General features: G+C 28.6%; 5 protein-coding genes across 6 annotated transcripts; 1 reads left to right on the top strand and 4 right to left on the bottom strand.

Annotated features, from left to right (window-relative positions):
* Positions 1-1,641: 1,641 nt before the first annotated feature.
* Positions 1,642-3,161, bottom strand: LOC148234986 (odorant receptor 70a-like). Its single transcript, XM_088186043.1, has 5 exons — positions 2,332-3,161; positions 2,165-2,264; positions 1,991-2,092; positions 1,772-1,927; positions 1,642-1,701 (listed from the first exon to the last, which is right to left on the bottom strand). The coding sequence occupies exons 1-5, from the start codon at positions 3,159-3,161 to the stop codon at positions 1,642-1,644; spliced, it is 1,248 nt and encodes a 415-aa protein (XP_088042169.1).
* A 3,939-nt stretch (positions 3,162-7,100) lies between these two features.
* On the bottom strand, positions 7,101-7,898 carry LOC148234985 (odorant receptor 10-like). Its single transcript, XM_088186886.1, has 4 exons — positions 7,797-7,898; positions 7,621-7,722; positions 7,407-7,562; positions 7,101-7,335 (listed from the first exon to the last, which is right to left on the bottom strand). Exons 1-4 carry the CDS (start codon positions 7,857-7,859, stop codon positions 7,276-7,278), a joined length of 381 nt encoding a protein of 126 aa, XP_088043012.1. The 5' UTR covers positions 7,860-7,898; the 3' UTR covers positions 7,101-7,275.
* LOC148234984 (uncharacterized) lies at positions 7,803-8,693 on the bottom strand. The gene has a single exon (XM_088186884.1). The coding sequence runs from the start codon at positions 8,643-8,645 to the stop codon at positions 7,956-7,958; it is 690 nt and encodes a 229-aa protein (XP_088043010.1). The 5' UTR covers positions 8,646-8,693; the 3' UTR covers positions 7,803-7,955.
* Positions 8,694-10,983: 2,290 nt separating this feature from the next.
* On the bottom strand, positions 10,984-20,098 carry LOC148234982 (odorant receptor 10-like). The gene is made up of 7 exons (XM_088186042.1): positions 20,094-20,098; positions 19,208-19,255; positions 11,717-12,409; positions 11,559-11,658; positions 11,392-11,490; positions 11,167-11,322; positions 10,984-11,093 (listed from the first exon to the last, which is right to left on the bottom strand). Exons 1-7 carry the CDS (start codon positions 20,096-20,098, stop codon positions 11,034-11,036), a joined length of 1,161 nt encoding a protein of 386 aa, XP_088042168.1. The 3' UTR covers positions 10,984-11,033.
* On the top strand, positions 13,853-16,740 carry LOC148234983 (betaine-homocysteine S-methyltransferase-like). 2 transcript variants are annotated; one of them, XM_088186880.1, is made up of 7 exons: positions 13,853-13,998; positions 14,913-15,075; positions 15,143-15,298; positions 15,363-15,463; positions 15,536-15,697; positions 15,768-15,985; positions 16,141-16,740. In XM_088186880.1, the coding sequence occupies exons 2-7, from the start codon at positions 14,925-14,927 to the stop codon at positions 16,286-16,288; spliced, it is 936 nt and encodes a 311-aa protein (XP_088043006.1). In that variant the 5' UTR covers positions 13,853-13,998; positions 14,913-14,924; the 3' UTR covers positions 16,289-16,740. The 2 variants fall into 2 exon arrangements, with proteins under 2 accessions (XP_088043006.1, XP_088043005.1); XM_088186879.1 differs by lacking the exon at positions 13,853-13,998 and adding an exon at positions 14,560-14,719.
* Positions 20,099-20,853: the final 755 nt, after the last annotated feature.

Here is a 20,853-nt window from a genome sequence, read left to right as displayed (position 1 = left end):
TAAAATTAATTTATATACTTCAAAAAGGTTAGTCTGTCATTGTTTATTTATTTTTGATTTCTATTTTTTGTAATAGTTGCATAAAATAAACAAAACATGCAGTTGTAGATACTGGCCCATAAAACTAATTTTAAATATTTAAATTAATGCTCGAACATACTGAACGAAAAAATTAGAAAACATATTCGGGTGTGAATATATATTTATGATATAATTAATAACACAGAAAAATATAAAATACATCTTTTTGCAGAAGACACTTTAATTGATTGCATAATTGACTATAAAGCTTTTTAAATCTTTAAAATAATTTAAAGTCTACAATTTTACTCACTTTCATAGTCTTTAAATATAAATATTTGTGAAAATTTCAGAGGTCTTTTATCAACATATTATATGCTCTTTAACTGAATTTGGACTAAAAATATTGTGACGATTTCCAAACAATTTTTTGATGATTCTTCAGAATTTATATATACTTTTTCTTCGCACTACTAAAAATTAATATATATTTCTAAATTATATTTCATATATTTTTTTATAGTTTTATTTTTGCGATTTGAGCACATCTTTTTAACATCTTTTTTTTTTAATTTCTAGTCTCTTTTATGAATGTTTTAAGCCTAGAAATTAAAATATTCAATAAAATTAGTCAAAGTCAAAGTAAATTTTAAAACGACTCCACAGCCCTGTTTTCCTTTCTTCAAGATTCTTTTAAACCCTTTTAAAATTGCAAAGGATGGATTTTTATTAAAAAGTAAATTTAATTATAACATTTATTATATTTTTTTATAAAACGTATCACAATGACAAATAAATTAAACATTAAAAATATGGTTATGCTGCAAACCTAAATAGATTAACACCATCACACATATTCTTTCCAGCTCCTAATAACTATCGCCGAATACATCCTTGTTATTGCCATGCTCGTTGAGAACCTATATAACATGCAAGAGAAGCGTTTACAAACGCTGACGTTTTAGCCGCAACGGTCAAGAATGAGGGACACAATCGCGACTTTCTATAACACTCTAAAGCTCGTAGCTGAAAGTCACCGAACATTGACGAGCTGTTGACAACGCCTCTTAGCAACTTTAAAAATTACTTCTTTGAGTAGAAGCTACACCAAAAGAGCGATGAGTTGTATACCAACGCTCCTAGCGAAAATGCAATATAATACAAATACAGTGACGAACCGTACTCCGCTTAACGTATCGTACAGAACGCGAATCGCCAATAAATTATTCAAGTGACACGCACTCCGCATAACAAAGACGAGCATCCTCGACGCCTTTTCGCAAATTTTCGTGCAAATTAATATATAATTAATATTTAAATACAACTTTTAAAATTTTTATACTATTTCAACAATTTTTACTAATTCGTTATAAAATACATATTTATTATAAATATAACAGAGTTTTTATACTTAAATATTTCTGTAAATTGATTATAATGGGATTTAATTTAGAATAGCAATTTAACTTTTCGATGTTTTTGCAAGTGGGAATATTTATTTTTTTGTTTTCCTAAAAAAAATCTTCAGAATCAAACATATTATTTATTTAAATTTAACTTAGAAATGTACAATTGCATTTTTGATTAAAACAAAGCTTTCAAAATTTTCGTTGAGTAAAATTATACATTTTCTTGCATTCTTCTCAATAATGTGAAGTAGCTGTACGATGCCCGAAGGATCTACAAAAGCATACAAATATTAAATGTATGTTAATATTTATAAATACATAAACGTATATAAATAAAATACAGCTAAGAATGTTTGAAGAGAAATTGTATAAAATTGGCCAACTGTAAATTTTATCGGTACTTTCACTCCCTCCCTTATAATCCAAAGGCTCTTTTTAAAACGTTCATTTTCGTTAAACCATTCGCAACTATAAGTAGCTATAATCAGATTTTCCTTCTAAAATAATATATTTTATTAATGTTAACAAATCACTATATTATATACAAGAAAAATATGCACCTCGACCAACACTTCGTTAGCATGCCAATAATATAAAAATAGTTGGGTCATCAGGGCAAGTAAGTACACTAACATTAAGCACATTTGTAAGCTTATACCGTGCTAAAATATATTATTAATTTGTAAAATGAAAAACCATAAAGCAACTTTAAGTAAAAAATAATAATAACTTACTAGAGTTGCTTGGAATAGGATAGTACATATCATGATTGAACATATCATAAAATACATTATCATTACAGGACTTATAATTTCGTTCAATGTTCGAGTATATCTAAAATAATATGTTTTATTCTGTGATAAATTTTTATTTGTTTGTACTTGAAATAATAATAATTTACTTCATTATGTATCGATGATGATTAACACAATCTACAAGCCTCTTGTGTTTGACTTTATCGACTGTCCTTTTTGATGCCCTCTCGATTTCTACTTTTTTAGTTGAATTTATAAAGTTGTTTTGTAGAATTTGCAACTGCCCAGCGCTGTGTATCATCATGCTAACTATGGTCATATCCCAAATGCATTGATAAGAAGCTCCTATTATCCCCATCGCCATTTGATAGAAAAAAACAAACAGAAAGTTTGGATATGCATTTTTATCAAAAGGGAACCAAGAACTAAATATCATTGGTTTTGCGTATGACCAATATTCAGTTCCATTATCAAAACGTTTGTGATAAACTGAAGAAAATATGTATTTAGTCGGAGGTATTATAAAAAACAACACCATCGTAAAAACTGATAAAATCCAGAATGAATAAGTAATTCTCTTAGCTCTTTTTACGTACGTAACTAATATTATTTTATTCTCATCGCTTTGATCTTCCAAAATTCTATTTTCTATTAAAGCTATAGTTTGCACTAAACTTTTCAACTTAGTTCTATGGCCAAAAAAGGCGTATATCTTTATAATTCCGACAGTATACATAAAAGTAACCGTAATGTTTGAAGTCACAGCTTCCAAGCTCCCCCGGACGTTAATTAATTCTATATATTCCGTTATGTGAAATATAAAAAAGATTATTAAGGTAAAGAAACCTAATCTGTAATGCAAGGAGCGATAGAATTTGTTTTGAAGAAATTTAGTTGTCTGGAATGGCCATAGACCAAATATTGCTAAAGATTTTAGATTCACACTTAGCAATGGATTCCTCTTGTCAAGTGGCATTATGAATTAATTTAATAATACTAAGAACTAGCAAAATTATAATTTGTTAAATATTTGATAAAATTAATAAAATAGTGACTGGTATACAACTCGAAACTTTCATCTGACCCCGAGTTATAGTTTGAGTGAAATGAAGTATCGCCTAGCTTAACTAGCACGCTATGGTCCTTTAAAAATAATTAGTCACAAATTATAAATGCTGTATAAACACACAACTTTTATGAAAGCAGTGGCATGACAAATCAAAATACTTTTAATATCTTGAATGAATCATTTTAAATTACAACTTTAAATAGTAAACCCAATCAATTAAAGTCCTAAGAGTTAAAAAAATTACCGTTTTTTGCTTTTTATGCTTATAAAATCTTGACTTATATTAGTCAAGCGAACAAACATATATTTTTACATTTTGAAAGTAGCTAATATGCATTAACCTATACCTGTTTTATAAAAAAATATTTATTACTATTAATAATTTTAACTTTGATTTTTTTCCCCATTGTCTACATTTTTTTAGTTCCCTTGAATGTGTTGGTGGAAGAAACGATAATAAAAATCACAACCTAAATTGTTTGAAGTCGTTTTTATACCACACTCGCGGGACTCGACGGAATCGTATAAAGTAACACACGAATATTTCTAAGCACCTTAAAATTAAACCCACGATGAAGATTGTTTAAAATTAAAGAAAAAAATCAGCAACATAAAAAGATAAAAGCTTAAAAGAAGCTCTACAGGAAAATTAATAATGGTACTTAAGAAATGTGTGACATTTATTACATATATATTTAATGCTATGCATGGTATACCGCTTTGTCAGAGAATTTTGAAAGAGAGAAATGGGTGAGTATATCCCTTTTCTCTCGCACAGATTCGCTTCTACATGTGTGAGTAATATGCACAAGTACGTGTGAGAGAGGTAGGGCAAGTTGCCACATGCTCTGACTCGCTATGACGTACGCATCAGACGGCGTTTCAATCGTGCGTCAGTATTTGTTTGCCTGTCTTCGGGAGATCTACGTCAAAGCGCAGAACATTCCTGCGCTTCTCAATTATTTTTCGCCCTAATAAGTATATTCAATATTTTTATTTCGTTTAATGATTTTAATATAAACTAACTTTAGTTTAAATAATTTTTTTAGCGATGGCCAAAATGTATAGTAATTTCGATGAATTGGATCTCGAATTTGAAGTAGTAGAATTTCTCTCAGATAATTAAAACATAATTGAAATGTTCGAAATTATTACAATTACGAAGTAAGTAGTTTCACGTTTACATTTAAAATTATTATTTATTATAAAAGCAGTGAGAACAAATTTTCATTACTTATAGTATGTTTTATTTTAAGTAATTTTGGTTCAATTTTTTTAGATATGTTTTTTTTCCAAGTATTTTTATAATATTAATTTTTGTAAAGAAAAAATGAAAAAAAATACATTGTGTTTCATTGCTAAAGTTTGAGAAGCCACGCGTGCTTGACATCATCGGGAGTGATAAGGAAATGCGTTTGTGTGCGTGCATAAACAATAACAAAAAAGCATAGTATGGCTTCGTTCTATGCTCTATTAAAAATATTTCGATCTCTCGACAGTTAAGAATAGCATATTACCCAGAATGATAGATGATTGCAGAAATAATATTATTAGCGACACCTGGAAAATATATTAACAAACAAAGTCTTATAGACCAATTAGGCTTCTCGCGATATCATCAAAAGTCTTTAAAAATCTGTTCCTTAAAAGACAGAAACCAATATTAAAACAAAATAATATTATTCCTAATTATCAATTTAACTTTAAGAAAGAATACTTAATGACCTAACAATTACATATAATTGTTAAAAAAATATCTAGAAGAAAAAACATACTGTTCTGGACATTTGAAATGTAATACAATAGATTTGTATTAATATATTAAATAAAAATGAACTTTCCTCATCACTTTTTCATGATAATAAAGTCTTATACCACTAACTGCCATTTCTTAATAAAGCATGAGATCTTTTTTTCTATGTATGCTAAATATAGCGTGATTGGACCAATAGTATACCTTCTATATACTGCACAAAACACTTGGTAACATATGCATCAAATGACAATACATTAATCGCTTTAAAAATATATTTTAATTTAAGAAACATATATTTTATAATAATATAATTTTTACGTGCCGCATATGAAAGTAATCAAAAAAAATCATCAACGAAATTTGTAATGAAGTTTTTAAAGCTCAAATTTTTGTATATTGATTACAAACATTTTTTTTTATAACGAACTCTAATAACAATATAAAACTATATTCGCGTCTAATCCTGATTATATTTATTGTTCGATTTAATACAAATTGTAATAACACTCAACTTATAATCTCTACTTAAATTAAACCGATGCAGCCAAAAATCTGCATCGAAGGAGTCAAATCAATATTTTGTCCCAGATGATGCTCCTAATATAAGAGGTCAAAATGACGGCGATAAAGATGATAATACAGACTTGACACACAAGCTCTCAATCTTTCTCTTTCTTCCAAGTTTATTTTCCATACTAATTGACGCTAATAACTATTTAATTTATTTGGGATATTCTCACTAAAAATATTGTTATGGCCAAGTGCTTTGAACAATCCGAACGGAAAACACCCGCCGCTGATCTCTGACAGGTATGCATATCAAATCAACCTAAATATTATTAAGTACGTAGAAATATGAATATACAGAGATCTTAACTGTTTTCGCTGGGCCTTCGATGCCCGATAAGATGGCCTTCCCGCAAAGGGCAAAGTCGCACGCGAAAAACGAAAAACGCCGACCTCTCCTTAAGGGGAGAAGTTACTCAAAAACAATTACGGGAGAGTTTGCGAATCGTACCTTTACTATCTCTCTTGTCCCTTGTCAACGTATTGATTTCCGATGTTGGGGTCATCATCTTTGGCAAAATCTTGAAATCTCTACCGACTAAATATTATTATTTTTTATATTCTTTTGTTATTTTTTGTGTATGTATATTCATATTTACAATTAGAAAAATTTAATCAACGTTTAATTTAGCTGTATTTAATAGTGTTTGAAATTGATTTTGTGTCGTCTTTTGCTTTCGTATTATTATTTACTACTGGATTTTTTGGTACGTTACTGTAATCAGATGCCATTTATTTGATTTATGTTGGTTAGTTTTTTTCAAATTCAATGTCGTAAAAATCACTTGTAAAGATCTGATTTCAATACGATGTATAATAATTTAAATAAGAATAAAAGAAGAAGTTAAAAACAAAAAAACCTAAATAGCTTTATTTTTTCTGGATGAAGAATAAATAAAATAGTAATAATTGTAGTACATATGATTAAGATTTCAGTTTAAAAATACATACAAATTTGATTTTACGAAAAATCTATTTTAAAGCAGCGATTATAATAGTATTTAAACATTTATATTAAAACTATTCTATGGCTGGCTAATCTATAAATAATACATATTTAATTAATAGTTTCAAACTTAACTTAATTAAATAATATATTTTTTATTCATTATACCTACATAAATAAAATAATTTATTTTAAGATTTAAAGCATTTCTATGTCAAGTTAAATTAATCAATACAAAAACAGTTCACAATATCTTTGAATAAGAATAATAAGTTACATAGATACTATGGATAAATTATTTGTTTAATCAATAATAAATATAAAAGATAATACAACATACAGTAGACCCCTCAATAGCACGATAAATTGAAGACGTGCTATTTGGGTGCTCGTTACTTTATGTGTGAGGGAGCCAAAGAGATGAAATTTTACTATACGCGTCTAATTCATACGTACGTATTTTCTAGTCCCCCAACTACACGGACCCAAATAGCACGTCCGCAATTTACCGTGTTATTGGGGTTCTACTGTACTATTATGTACTCTATGTTGATTTTAACGTGTATTATACTAGTTAAATAATAACTTGTACAAATCCCGTCTACTTCTAAAAGTGTGCATTATAAAATATCTGCTTACTAGTATAATTAAAATGAACGTGTTTTACATGGTGTTTCATTTTTGACATGATTTAGATTTTATATAGTGGTTGGATTTTATGTTATGTTTTATTATTTTATATGTTTTATATATTAGCCTTTTTCTTGCACTTTTCTTAATAGTGTGAAGTAGCTATAAGATGCTCGAAGGATCTATAAAAAAACAAAAATATTTTTTTAAATTCTTATACAAAAGTAAAAATATATAAATATTTAATAAATACAGTTAAAAACGTTGGCAGTGAAATTGTATAAAATTGGCCAACTGTAAATCTTATCGGTACTGTTACGCCCTCGCGTATAATCCAAAGGCTCTTTTTGAAACGTTCATTTTCATTAAACCATTCGCAGCTGTAAGTAGCCAATCTCAGTTTTTCCTTCTAAAATTTTGATAAATCTTAATATCAATATAGCACTATATTTAAGACAAATACGCACCTCAACTAGCACTTCGTTTGCATGCCAATAAAATAAAAACAATTGGATCATTAGAGCAACCAAGTATTCCAACATTAAACACATTCGAAAGCTTATACCATGCTGGAACATTAAAACAGTATTAATCATTAATAGTAAAACACAACAAAAAAACAAAAATAATTGCGATTACTTACTGAAGTTGCTTGGAATAAAATAGTACATAGCATAAATGAACATATCATAAAATACAGTATCATTACAGGACTTATAATTTCGTTCAATGTTCGAGTATATCTGAAAATATGTTTAAAATATAATAAATATGATTTTTATGCATTTACAAATTCATTATACTACTTCATTATATATCGATGATGATTAACACAGTCTACAAGTCTCATGTGCTTAATTTTATCAATCGTCTTCCTTGATGCTTTCTCCATTTCCACATTTTTTGTTGAATTTATGAAGTTGTTTTGTAGTATCTGCAATTGTCCAACACTATGTATCATCATGCTTACTATGGTCATGTCCCAAACGCCTTGATAAATTGAACCAATGGTCCCTATAGTAATGTGGTATACATAAGCGATAACATAGTTGGGATAAGCGTGTTTGTCAAAGGGGAACCAAGAGCTGAATATCGTGGGCTTCGTGTATGACCAATATTCAGTTCCGTTATCAAAACGCTTGTGATAATTTGATGAAAATATATATTCAACCGGTGGAATGACAATAAACACACTCATAGTAAAACCTGCTAAGAACCAGAACGGATAAGTAACTCTCCTTGCCCTCTTTACGTATGTAGCTAAGATTATTTTATTTTCATCACTTTGACTTTGTAGTATTTTACTCTCAATTAAAGATACATCTTGCACCAAAATTTTAAGCTTGCTTCTGTGGCCGAAAAATGCGTATATCTTCAATATTCCGACAGTATATAGAAAAGTGACGGTCATGTTGATAGTCATAGCTTCCAAGTTACCCCAAACATTGAGTAGTTCTAAATACTCCGATATGACAAACAAAACGAACATCATATAGGCGAAAAAGCCATATCTGTAATGCCATGAGCGAATGAATACGTTTTTAAGGAACTTAGATGACTGAAACGGCCAAAGACCAACTACGGCTAAAGACGTTAGATTTACACTGAGCAACGGATTCCTCTCGTCTAGTGCTAGTATTGTTTTTTTCATTGCTACTTAAAACAATCACTTATTAAAAATAACTGATACAATTTTGTGTATAATGTAACAATTCGGAACACAATTCTTCTAGTCCTTGGGTACTGTTCGATTGAATGAGTTGGTACCCATTAAATCCATCACGCTATGACCATTTAAAATAATTATTAGTCAAACAAATTATCTATACTAAATACGCTGCTCACATTCTTTCAAAAAGCAGTGGCATGACATACTTTTCGTACATTTGGTCAATCAGTCTAAATATTATATTTTTTTAATTTAATATTGTTAATATATTTTTTCATAAATGAATGGTTTGCAAAGAAAGCAAAATTTATAATAAATAAAAATTAGTAAATGTATTTTATAACCCCTTATAAACATTTTGTCAAACCAAATTTTCATTCATGCAAGTCAACGATCTGTGTTTGGTGGTAGAAACAGTTTGTCAAAGAAAACAAAATTGCTAATATCATATAATCCTACACCACGACATAGTTCACCATAACATTGTATTCTCACAAGAATAGTTATAAAAACCAAGTTGGCTGGTGCTTGTCACTTGCTTTAATATGTTATTTATGATATTGAATTTAATGATGATTATAAAATGAAGATCCAACAATTAAGTTAATTATAGTCAAAAGAACTACGAGTTTATTAGTAATGAATTAAAAAAAAATTAAATAATAATATGAAATATATTATATTAGTGTATTTATATAAATAATTATTATATCAATAAAAATATTTTGGTTAGATAATATGTATAATATTAAAACAAAAAATATATATAGATGACAAAACGTGGCGTCTATGAACACTACACATTACAGTTTACAAATAGAAAAGTTCATCACCCAAAGTTTAAAAACATTACCTTTCAAGTATCAATTAAAACTTTCGTTAACCGCAGATTAAAAATTCTAAACTCAAACATAGTTTTAACTTTAATACACAAAGATAATTATATTTATTTTGTCATACTTAGTACAGTAAAGAATAAATAAATTATCTTTCGATAATAATTTACAAGAAAATATTTAAAAACTATTAAGACAATTTTTTCAACTAATATAAGCTAATGACGTAAACTGACTCTCAAAGATACACTCTTAAAATTGCCATGGCAAATTCTTCATCTATAATTACATTTACTATATGTGATGTGGAATAAACTAAAAACAAGTTATAAAGTAAAAGTTATTAATCTTCCAAAAATCCACAGATGGATCACAGATATTTTGGATTTGTCGATCTACTGTGAACAGTAGATCGACAAATCCAAAATAATGGAATTATAAGAGCTTTTAATGAAATTTACGCACTGACCGTGAGAAACAAAATCTCAATAAAACGTATTAAAGCGGATTATGTCATATGCCGTTAGAGTTTAAAGTTTTTGTAATAAAACAAAGGATAAGTTCTTGGTGCAGACCGTACGTGACAATAGACGTATGCATCAAAATAACTATTTCTTCTTCTCCAAGTTTCATTTATCGAACAATGATTTTTTTATATTTTATGGTCTTAACCTTAATCTTACCAATATTTATTACACTTTTTAAAGTATATAAATATTTGTTGTTTTGTTACATATAATTAAAAATGTTATAACGATCAATTACTTTATTTTGCATCTTAATTTCATCTGTTCTTTGACTTGTTTACATTCACTACCAAGTATTGGAGCTTTTTATTTATATAAAATGTATTTTACCTGTACGAGACGTTACAATATTTTACCCACAGCTTCTTCTACACACCGCAACAAGCAAGTTAAAGCTTATAACAATATGTTCGTAATTTAATTTGTTTACAATATATTTATTTTTAATTTAAAAAGTATGGTAAACTATTATAAAATGTTTAAGGTAATACGAAACTACTAAAGTAAATATGTAGTAAAAAATAAAATTTCTGCAAACTTCAATGAGAACAATCTATGTATAATTTAATATGCTCATAACTAGTAAACTGTAATTCTTATCCCATTTTATCATTTTTTTGTACTTTTTACGCATGAATAGATTGAAGCGAAGTGGTTTTCAATTAATGGCTTTCTACGAAAGAAGGAATAAATTTTAGGTTGATGTAAAGGATGTTTTATTTATAGCTCTGGATTGATAAATAAAAAAAAATATTTATAAACATTTTTTGTATTTAAAAAAAAAAAAATTTAAAATAGTATGGTTGATAATTAATAATAATAATAATATCTTTAAATATGTCTTTATATTAGCTCGTTTCTTGCAGTTTTCTTAATAATGTAAAGTAACTGTAGGAAGTTCTAATGATCTACAACATAAACATTAATTAAATCTTTATATTTAAATAAAATATATATTGTAGATATATGCAATTTATATACAGCAAAAAACGTTGGCAGAGAAATTATATAGAATTTGCCAACTGTAAATTTTATCGGTACTTTTACGCCCTCCCTTATAATCCAAAGGCTCTTTTTAAAACGTTCATTTTCGTTAAACCACTCGCAGCTGTAAGTGGCCATTCTAAGTTTTTCCTTCTAGAATAAAATTTTTGACCAATATATAGACAATATAGACATTCGATCATATTAAAACAAAAAACAAACCTCGACTAACACTTCGTTTGCATGCCAATAGAATAACAACAGTTGAGTCAGGACGGCCAAGCATTCCAATATTAAGAACATCTGATAACTTAAACTTTGCTAGAACATCATTAAAGTATTAATAATAAACGTCAATCATAAATCAACTAATTATAAAGATTACTTACCAAAGTTACTTGAAATAATATTGTGCACAAAATTAATGAACATATCAAAAAATATAGTATCATTACAGGACTTATAATTTCATTCAATGTGCGAATATATCTATAAAAATATTTTATAGTTAGTCATAAATATACTTACTAAAATATCAATATCTTACTTTATGATGTATCGATGATGATTGACACAGTCTACAAGTCTCATGTGTTTGATTTTGTCAGCAGTATTTTTTGCGACTTTCTGTTTTCCCACACTTCTTGTTGAATTTATAAAGGAGTTTTGAAGGATCTGTAATTGGCCAACGCTGTGTATCATCATGCTAATTATCATCATATCCCAAACGCCTTGATAAGCAGAACCAATGATCCCCACAGTAATGTGGTACAAATATGCAATAATATAGTTGGGATAAGTGTGTTTATCAAAAGGGAACCAGGAGCTGAAGATCGTAGGTTTTTTGTGGGACCAATATTCAGTTCCGTTACTGAAGCGCTTATGATAATTTGAAGAAAATACGTATTCAGTCGGTGGAATGATAATAAACACCGCCATCATAAAACCTACTAGAAACCAGAAGGGATAAGTAACTCTCCTAGCCCTCTTTACATACATAGTTAAAATTGATTTATTCTCATCACTTTGACTCTGTAGTATTCTATTTTCAATTAAAGATACATCTTGCACTAAGCTTTTCAACTTTTTTGTGTTGCTTAGAAAGACGTATATCTTTAAAATTCCGACAGTATAGAGAAAGGTCACAGTCATGTTTGTAGTCATGGCTTTCAAGTTACCCCAAACATTGATTAATTCTAAATACTCTGATATGACAAATATAACGAACACAATATATATTGTAAATCCATATATGTAATGCCATGTGCGAATGAATTTATTTTTTGTAAACTTGAACGACTGTAATGGCCAAAGCCCAATTATAACTAATGACCCTAGATTTATACTAAGCAAAGGATGCTTCTCGTCAAGTGCAAATATTGATTTATCCATTACTACTTAAAACTGCTTTATTTAATTTATTGTATAGTAACTGTTAAATTGATTATACAATGCAACGACTTCTATCGCAATCCTTGAATGAAATGAATTATCACCTACTAATTCCATCACGCTATAGCTATCATAGAGTAAACAATCAATCAAATTATCTACATTAAATAGTTACCCCTCAGTGGCGTAACTTTCAATTACTTACGAACAGCTTTTTATTATTTTATATATTAGAATAAAATAATTCAATAAACTACATAAAACATTTAAATACAAAACAGCGAAAAACTCATGTTGGAGATAATTCAAAGAAAAATTCTTTAGATTCTCTGCAAGAGGGAGTAAATGTTGTACAGAAGCGTAGGTAGGAGGCTTAGAGTGGGCATATGTCCCTAGGCGGCACTTGAGAGAACCAAAAAAATAATGTAATTTAGAGAAATGCAAGTATTTGTTCTGATTTCTTCGTTTTTGGTATTAGTTTATTAATATTTATGCTCTACATATATAATTTTAATTTTTAAAAAGAATTTAACATTTTTTATGTTTTCCGAGCTGGCGACATACCTAGTACGAAAACGATTACGAGTGCAAAGGAGAGTAAATTATAATATAGATAAATATATATATTATAATTTATAATAATACTTAAGGTAATCTTGTCTATTCCGCTGGAATATGATAAACGTTTAATTTCGTAAATATCTACATTACGTATATGTGTTTTGATTGTGTGGGGTGCATGGCCTCCCATGACATAGCTTGCTGATTATAACCCACGCAAGGTTAGGAAGTGGGAAACTTGAAGCTACGCGAAATAATCTTAAACACTAAGGTGACCAATCGTCCTCCTTTAGGGAGGACAGTCCTTCTTTTGTAAGTCTGACCTCCCTCGAAAAGTGTCAACGTGTGAACTAATGCAGCAGTTGAAAGAGTTTGTTCAATTGCTAATGATTTTTGGACAAATGAGAAATCAAGATTGAATGTTGATACTCTAGTTGCAGCACGTTCCATAAAATTCAATATAAAGGATATTTCTTGTTCAAATATTTTCAACATATTGTTAGAAGATGATACGTTGACAAAAAATATTCATTTAATGGAAAAGTACACATTTAAATAATAATTATTAGGCATGTGAGCATAATTAGAATATAGAAGTTTACAAGTGTTTTTATTATGCATTTATCATATTGTAGTGTATTATTGTTGCAATGAATAAAATGTTTCTTTTATTAACATTTTTTTTTTCTTCAGTTTATTCGTGTCCTCATTTTCATTGCGAAAAAGCTGGTCACCTTATAAACACTAACTTTGAAAGCTGACACTCACCGCAGAACTTCGACGTAGAACTGGTCCCCTGATCTTCCCATATTACCGTTCTGTCCTTCAACCACGACACTACGACAGGACTTCGACTTCCTTACGACGAGCAAAACAGTGCGTAATATTGTGGCAAAGCCCTAAAACGTATTTAATATAAAAAATATTTTCCCCAAAGTTCATGTCAAGATAACCTATTGACACGTTCGTAGACTTGTTATTATATTATGCGATAAAAATGAATATATGATGCTGTTACTAAGCGTATAATAACATAAAAAAATTGACGCTATACATGTTACAAGACATCTGTAAGACCGTCTACATGGTTACGAATAAAGTCAAACAATTTACAAATATTTAAAAGCATAATTATTTGATAAATATGTATTATTATCAGTTTTTATTAATAATATGTACACTTTTAATATTTTCAGATATATTTTAGTTTATTGGATCTCTTAAGAAAAGTTATAATGTATAATAATAAAACATATTTAATTTTGTTTATGGTCAATTTTTTTGGTGCTTAGACCAATAATACAGTAAATTGTTATATGATAAACATAGTAATTTATAATTTTGTATGTTTTTATTGATTTTAAATGATACTTCGATTCTTAAAAATCCGTGAATAATATAGTAATCTAATAAAAAATAAAAGTATTTATTCAGTGTACGGTCAATTATATTGGTGTTAAGACCAACAATACGGTCGAAGCTATCTTTGACAGATGGCGGGCAGGAATATTAATTTAAACTATACGTCGCTTTCTGTGTAAAAAAACACACCGATACCAATCTCAAGTTTGCCTAAATATAAATCGATAAAAACTGGGTAAGTTTCCAAAATGAAAATCGAAGACAGTTAAATCTATTACGCGTTAATGCTTTTGTAAACGTCATTTATCATTTACAACACAAATATTTTGCTTTTCCATATGTTACATTTATAAATAAAACAGTATCTGCGTCAATTATGTAACACCTCAATATTGATCGTGTCTTTTAATGCTTCTTTCATTCAACAGAAACATTGCGCAATGTCACCCAATATCAAATTAATCGATGGAGGTTTTTCGTCACAGCTAAGCAAATATGTGGGAAATATGGACGGAGACCCATTGTGGACCGCTAGGTTTATTTCGACAAACCCAAACGCTATCATTCAAACACATTTAGATTTTTTAAATGGTAAAAATCAATAATTTATATTTATGTATGGTTGATGATATTTCACTACATACCGCTTAAATTGTAGCTGGCGCTGATATGATAGAGACGTGCACATATCAAGCTTCTGTAGAAGGCTTTAAGAAGCATCTAAACTTATCCGAAGAAGAAGCCCTCAATCTGATCAAAAGTGCCGGCGACTTAGCATTAAAAGCTAAAACTCAATATCAAAAATCTCATCGAAGTATGTTACTCAAATAAAATATGTTTTTCTTATTGATACATCGTTTTAAAATGAAAAATTTTAGATTCCACCATTGAAATCGTCGGATCGATCGGTCCATTCGGTGCTTTGCTTCACGACGGTTCAGAATACACCGGAAATTACACCGATAAAGTCACATCTGAGGTTATGAATTTATTATTATTGACATCTTTATTATGATTATTTATTAAGTAACACCATTTTATATGAATTTAGGATATTAAAAACTTTCAAAGACCAAAAATCATTGAACTTATGAAGTCTGGTATTACGATGTTTGCCTTTGAAACGATCCCCTCAAAAAAGGAAGCCTTATCTGTGATAGATTTATTGAAAGAATTTCCAGATATAACAGCATGGCTATCATTTTCGTGCAAGGTATGATATTTTTTATATAACTATGATATGAATAAACATTTTTTTATATATAAATGCAATTATTATGTAGGACAATGAAAGCATAGCATGCGGAGACAACTTCAAAGAGACTGCTATACAATGTTACGAATTAAATCGCTATCAAATTGTAGCCGTGGGAGTCAATTGCCTTAATCCGTTATACGTTAACGATTTATTTAAAGGTATTAACGAAGGACGCAGAGGAAAAGAGATCATACCGCTTATAGCGTATCCAAATAGCGGTGAAAAATACGATGCTGAATCTGGGTAAATATATTTAGTTTTTACTTACGGAAATACTCTTCAAAAATAATTTTAATATATGTATCAATTTTCAAAAAAATCATTTATTCCTAGGAACTACACGATGAAAAGTATTATTATTAATATGTTTGATATAAATTGTCTTTTTTATTATTTAGATGGAATGAACAGTCTGCGATTAAGCCATTGCATACATTCATGGAAGATTGGGTTAAACTTGGCGCTCGATACATCGGCGGTTGTTGCAGGACTAAATCCGAAGATATTGAACTCATGAGGAAGACATTAGACAATATGCATTATTAATAAACTTATAGACAAATTTGGAAAATATAATATATTTTATTATATATTATATACAAATTTTGATTTACATTTACGGTAATTGATAATAAAAATTAGAATCGCCTTTGAAAGCAATAAAAGCTTGTAATTTTGTCACTCAATTCGATCGATCACAATAAATATTATACTTATCATTATATATATTCTCTATCACGTTCCACTTAATAAATTAATAATGCTTGGTTAATAAAAAAAATTGCCCTAATATTTACCTTCCTCTGTATTTTGTTCAATTCAATTTTGAAAAGTGAAGATAGACATACTAATAATGATACAAGCTTTATAAGATGTTTTTGAAAAATATTATAATGTTACCTTTTACATACAAGAGTATGTAGAAATTCTAAGCTAATTATACATTTCCTTTCTGCATTTCAATATGTTCAATAAATAAATATATTTAGAAGGAAAAATGTTTATTTTTTTACGACCTTGCTGTAATAGTAATTAAACTTTTTATATTCTAATATAAATTAACATAAACAATTTTATTATTCAATTACAGTCATACTACACATATATATGTATAAATATCAGACATCAACATTTTTATTGCTTTTTTACAACTGGCTTTTAAAGTCAGACAAGTCTTACGTTTTCCATTAAAAAGCAGTAAAGTTGTATATTAGTTCAAACACAGACATAATTAAAAATAAGTAATAAGACAGCGCCATCATATTAAATCATTTACATGATTTTTTGAAGCTTCTTAAACATAAATGCCTAAATAAAAGCATTGACGCAATCCAGATCATTGCAGATTATTTTGACACTGACAAAACTAAATATGCTGTAGTTTTTTTTTAAGATCCTGTTATAAAAGAACATTTGTCAAATAACAAATAAAGAAACCGATGCTTATTACCTGAACAAAGAAATTCAAAATGAATTGATTGAATTATTAAGTCAAAATTATTGATATCAATCACAAAGAACTACTGACTTAGTATTTGATCAGAAAATATAGATTTCAATAATTGACATCTAATATAGGACTATTTCATATTATTTATAGAAGTTGTTAACACATCAGTATCTAAACAGGTATCTAAATTTCTGAACTAAATAAAATATTTAGGATTGTACATTAAAATCGCAGAGAAAAATAATAGATTAAATAAAGTAAAATATTTATTAGGGATTAACCCATTACTATCCGAATCATAAAATGTACTATTAAAAAGATACAACACCAAGAACGAGATTCTTAAAAATTAAAATAATAATCGCTTTATTTATTGCTATTTTTTAGTGTTACCTACGAATTATGTTTCGTAACTTGCAAATTGAATACCATGAGTTCAAATCTTACATGGGCCCACCATTTTGTTAATTTTATTTATTCTCTGTGGAATCACAGTTAATGTTTATCATCAATTTTATTAAATCTGATCGATTACCTTAAATGGCTATTAAAGAACAATGGTGATTTATCTATACGTAAGAAGTAGGAAAAGATTGTACATCTCAATTCGAGCCTACTGCATTCAACATGACAATACAACTACTTATACTACTAAAATGACCAGACGTCCCGGATTATGCGGGACCGTCCCGGAAATCGTCCCGCATTTTTACAAATTTTTGTATCTCCTGCAGCATACCTAAATGAATAAAAATTTCCAACATGACTTTTTTTTGTGTGTCCTGCACTCCAATCTAGTAAATCTGGTCACTTTATATACTACCCAACCATAAAGCATCTCTATGGTAAGGGGTTAGCAAGTTAACAGGCCATCACTGAAATGCCATGAGATTATTTCTTTAGCGAAAACAGTGTCAACGTCAATTACCTAAAAATCAAAACTGACAAAATTATTAAATACGTCAATAAATGGCGCTAATAAAAAATAATAATTAATTATTAAAAAAATGATATTAATTTATGAGATCTGAGTTTATCTATCGAGATTATAAGTAATAATAGTCAATTACTCTAACAAAAACAAAATAAAAAACTTTTAATTTGAAAGCAAACTTTCTAACCTCTGCTTTGCTAAGCACTTTTCGCTAATTGGCCAAAATATTTTGTGGGCCGAGGAAAAACAAAAAACAACAGTTTATCGCGCTTAACCGGGGGCGTCATTTTCTCTTTTATCATGGGGGAGGGGGCAAAAATTGTCTAGTCAGTGGTCGTTTTTTAATAATTCGATTTCATTAAGATTCGTGGTATTTTATTAAATGCATTTTTCTGCCCCAATTAAAGAGATCCTTGTTTAGAATCCAAAATTCGATGGTTTATATGTACGCAGCAAGCAGGCGTACAACAAGCGTATAATGACGAATACACGTCTATGCAGCGACGTCTCCGTTGACAGTGGGCCTTATTGACCATAATTCGGTATGAATATATTTTGACGAATATTCTCATATCAGAAGTCCGTAGTAATATCGATAAGGATAGCATATCATATTTTTAAAACATAGTGTAATATCGAAGTGCAGACAAACTATAGAGCAAAATGCGAGGTTTGTCTGTACTTTTTCTTCCACTTATTTTCCCCTGAGAGATAAATTGACTTAGTTTGTATTTTGAACTTGACCTAATGAAAGTTCTAAAACGATGATTAGTTTTAGAACTTTTATTACGTTAGGTTTGGGTTTGAACACCAAATAGACGTATAAATAATGTTAAGTTTGTCAATGTATATATTACTACTTATGGAAGAGTTGAAATGATTTTACTAGTTCCTTATATATATTCACTGGTAAAATTATGCATTTACTAGTGAAAATTCCGATATGATTTACTGAAATTACATATTTTAAAAAATATTTTCAGGATTTTCTTTAGATTTATTTTGAGGGATAACCCTAGAATAGTGATGCTAATTCTAAGAAAAAAAAATGTGAAAAAAATATTTTTAGCGTTTTTATAAAAATATGAATAAATACTTTAGAAGGAATATGGTAAGACTAATTATTTTTCTGAAATTTAATAAACTTTTTTTATGCGATTTTCGGTATATTGTAACTCATTGATTTAGTTATATGCGGTTTTAAAAAATTATGGAACGTATCTTTATTTTTATACGTGTGTCTATATAGTCTTTTTTTGTACGATTCTTTTATGCGTTTTCTTGTGAACCGTTTCTACCGCATAAAAAAAGAACCGAGTGTATTTGGCTCCCATAGAAAAGTGCTCTTCATATACTGGCTCTACATTTAACAGTCATTTTAGAGCAATATGAGTGTTTTCATTTGAAGAAACACAACTTTATCAATTAATTAGTATTTTCTCATAATTTTTTTTCTCAAACATAAATAAAAATATACTGAAATAAAACCATTTTTATGTATTTTTAGCGAATGTGAGGTAACGGATTATCAATGAGACATGTGTTAGACTATATATACATATATTATTTCACCGTTTAATGTAATTATAAGCTATGAAATGTTTATACATGCAAATCAGCGAGGTGCCGACCGGCGGAAGGCATATTTCTGTGGCGTCGCCAACAGAGTAAGTCCTCTGCCGCTCCCTTTGGTGTTGCGACCATAACTCCAAGTTTGTCAACCGTATCGGTTCCCACATATTCATATACAATAAATAATAACATTAATATATTATTTATATACATATCCATGACTAGATTCTAGTAAAATATCGTACATCTGCATTTCAGCTGAAATCTCGCCTTGAAAAAATCAGCTGCTTATCTCATATATAAAATTGTCTTGAAAAGTTTTTCTTATATCACTGATTTTATGCTATTAGATATTATTTGACATTCGCCAGAATATTATTAATTTGCTTTCTTACTCCATCATGCACATCTAAATAACTCCATTTTTGAAGTTTAATTTCATTTAAATGGTATGAAAACAAAGATATTCTAAACAAAAAAACTCTTACGAGTGTTTAGTAAATTAAATATAAGTGACTTTATAATACTCGTTTAGAATGATGGTGTAAATTGACTGGCAAAACGAACACTATCCAAAAATTTATATATAAAATTTAACTCTCTTCAAATTAAAATACTGCCTGCCTAAAAACCTCAAAAATTACTAATTTTTAATTGTGACGTTCAAAATATATTACTATATATTTTTGTAGAGATTATGACTAGTATCATATAGTATACAGTGTAGTTTGATTGTATTAATAAAAATTTTGTTTAGGATATGACTAATACGATCAATTGGGAGAGCAGCGTTACAAAATTATACTGTTGGTAAATTGTATTGCCACATCACTCCAGTATACTGTCAGTGTGCACGTCTACACTTAACGCTACCATTTACCAGGTAGTTCCAACACTCCATTATGTAAATCTGTCAAAACAAATTAATATTAATAAAATTCAATTACATGTAAATGTATGTAGGTATGCAAATTATTTCATTTTTATCAATCTAATAAATTCTCATTTAGATATAGTTAACAGTAAGAGCATAATATTATTTCTGTCAACGCTGCATGGTAACAAAAAAAAACGTTCGATAAACACATGTAAAAAAACAGTTCTTCACAACTACAAACATAAAAATAAACTGAGATTACTGTTTATTATTCACAC

The sequence above is a fragment of the Plectrocnemia conspersa genome, unplaced genomic scaffold (genome assembly GCF_051122295.1).
Source record: "Plectrocnemia conspersa isolate PC_06_02 unplaced genomic scaffold, ASM5112229v1 ptg000005l, whole genome shotgun sequence".
In the NCBI taxonomy this organism is placed as follows: Eukaryota; Metazoa; Arthropoda; class Insecta; order Trichoptera; family Polycentropodidae; genus Plectrocnemia; species Plectrocnemia conspersa.
This window is presented reverse-complemented; position numbering and strand designations above follow the sequence as displayed.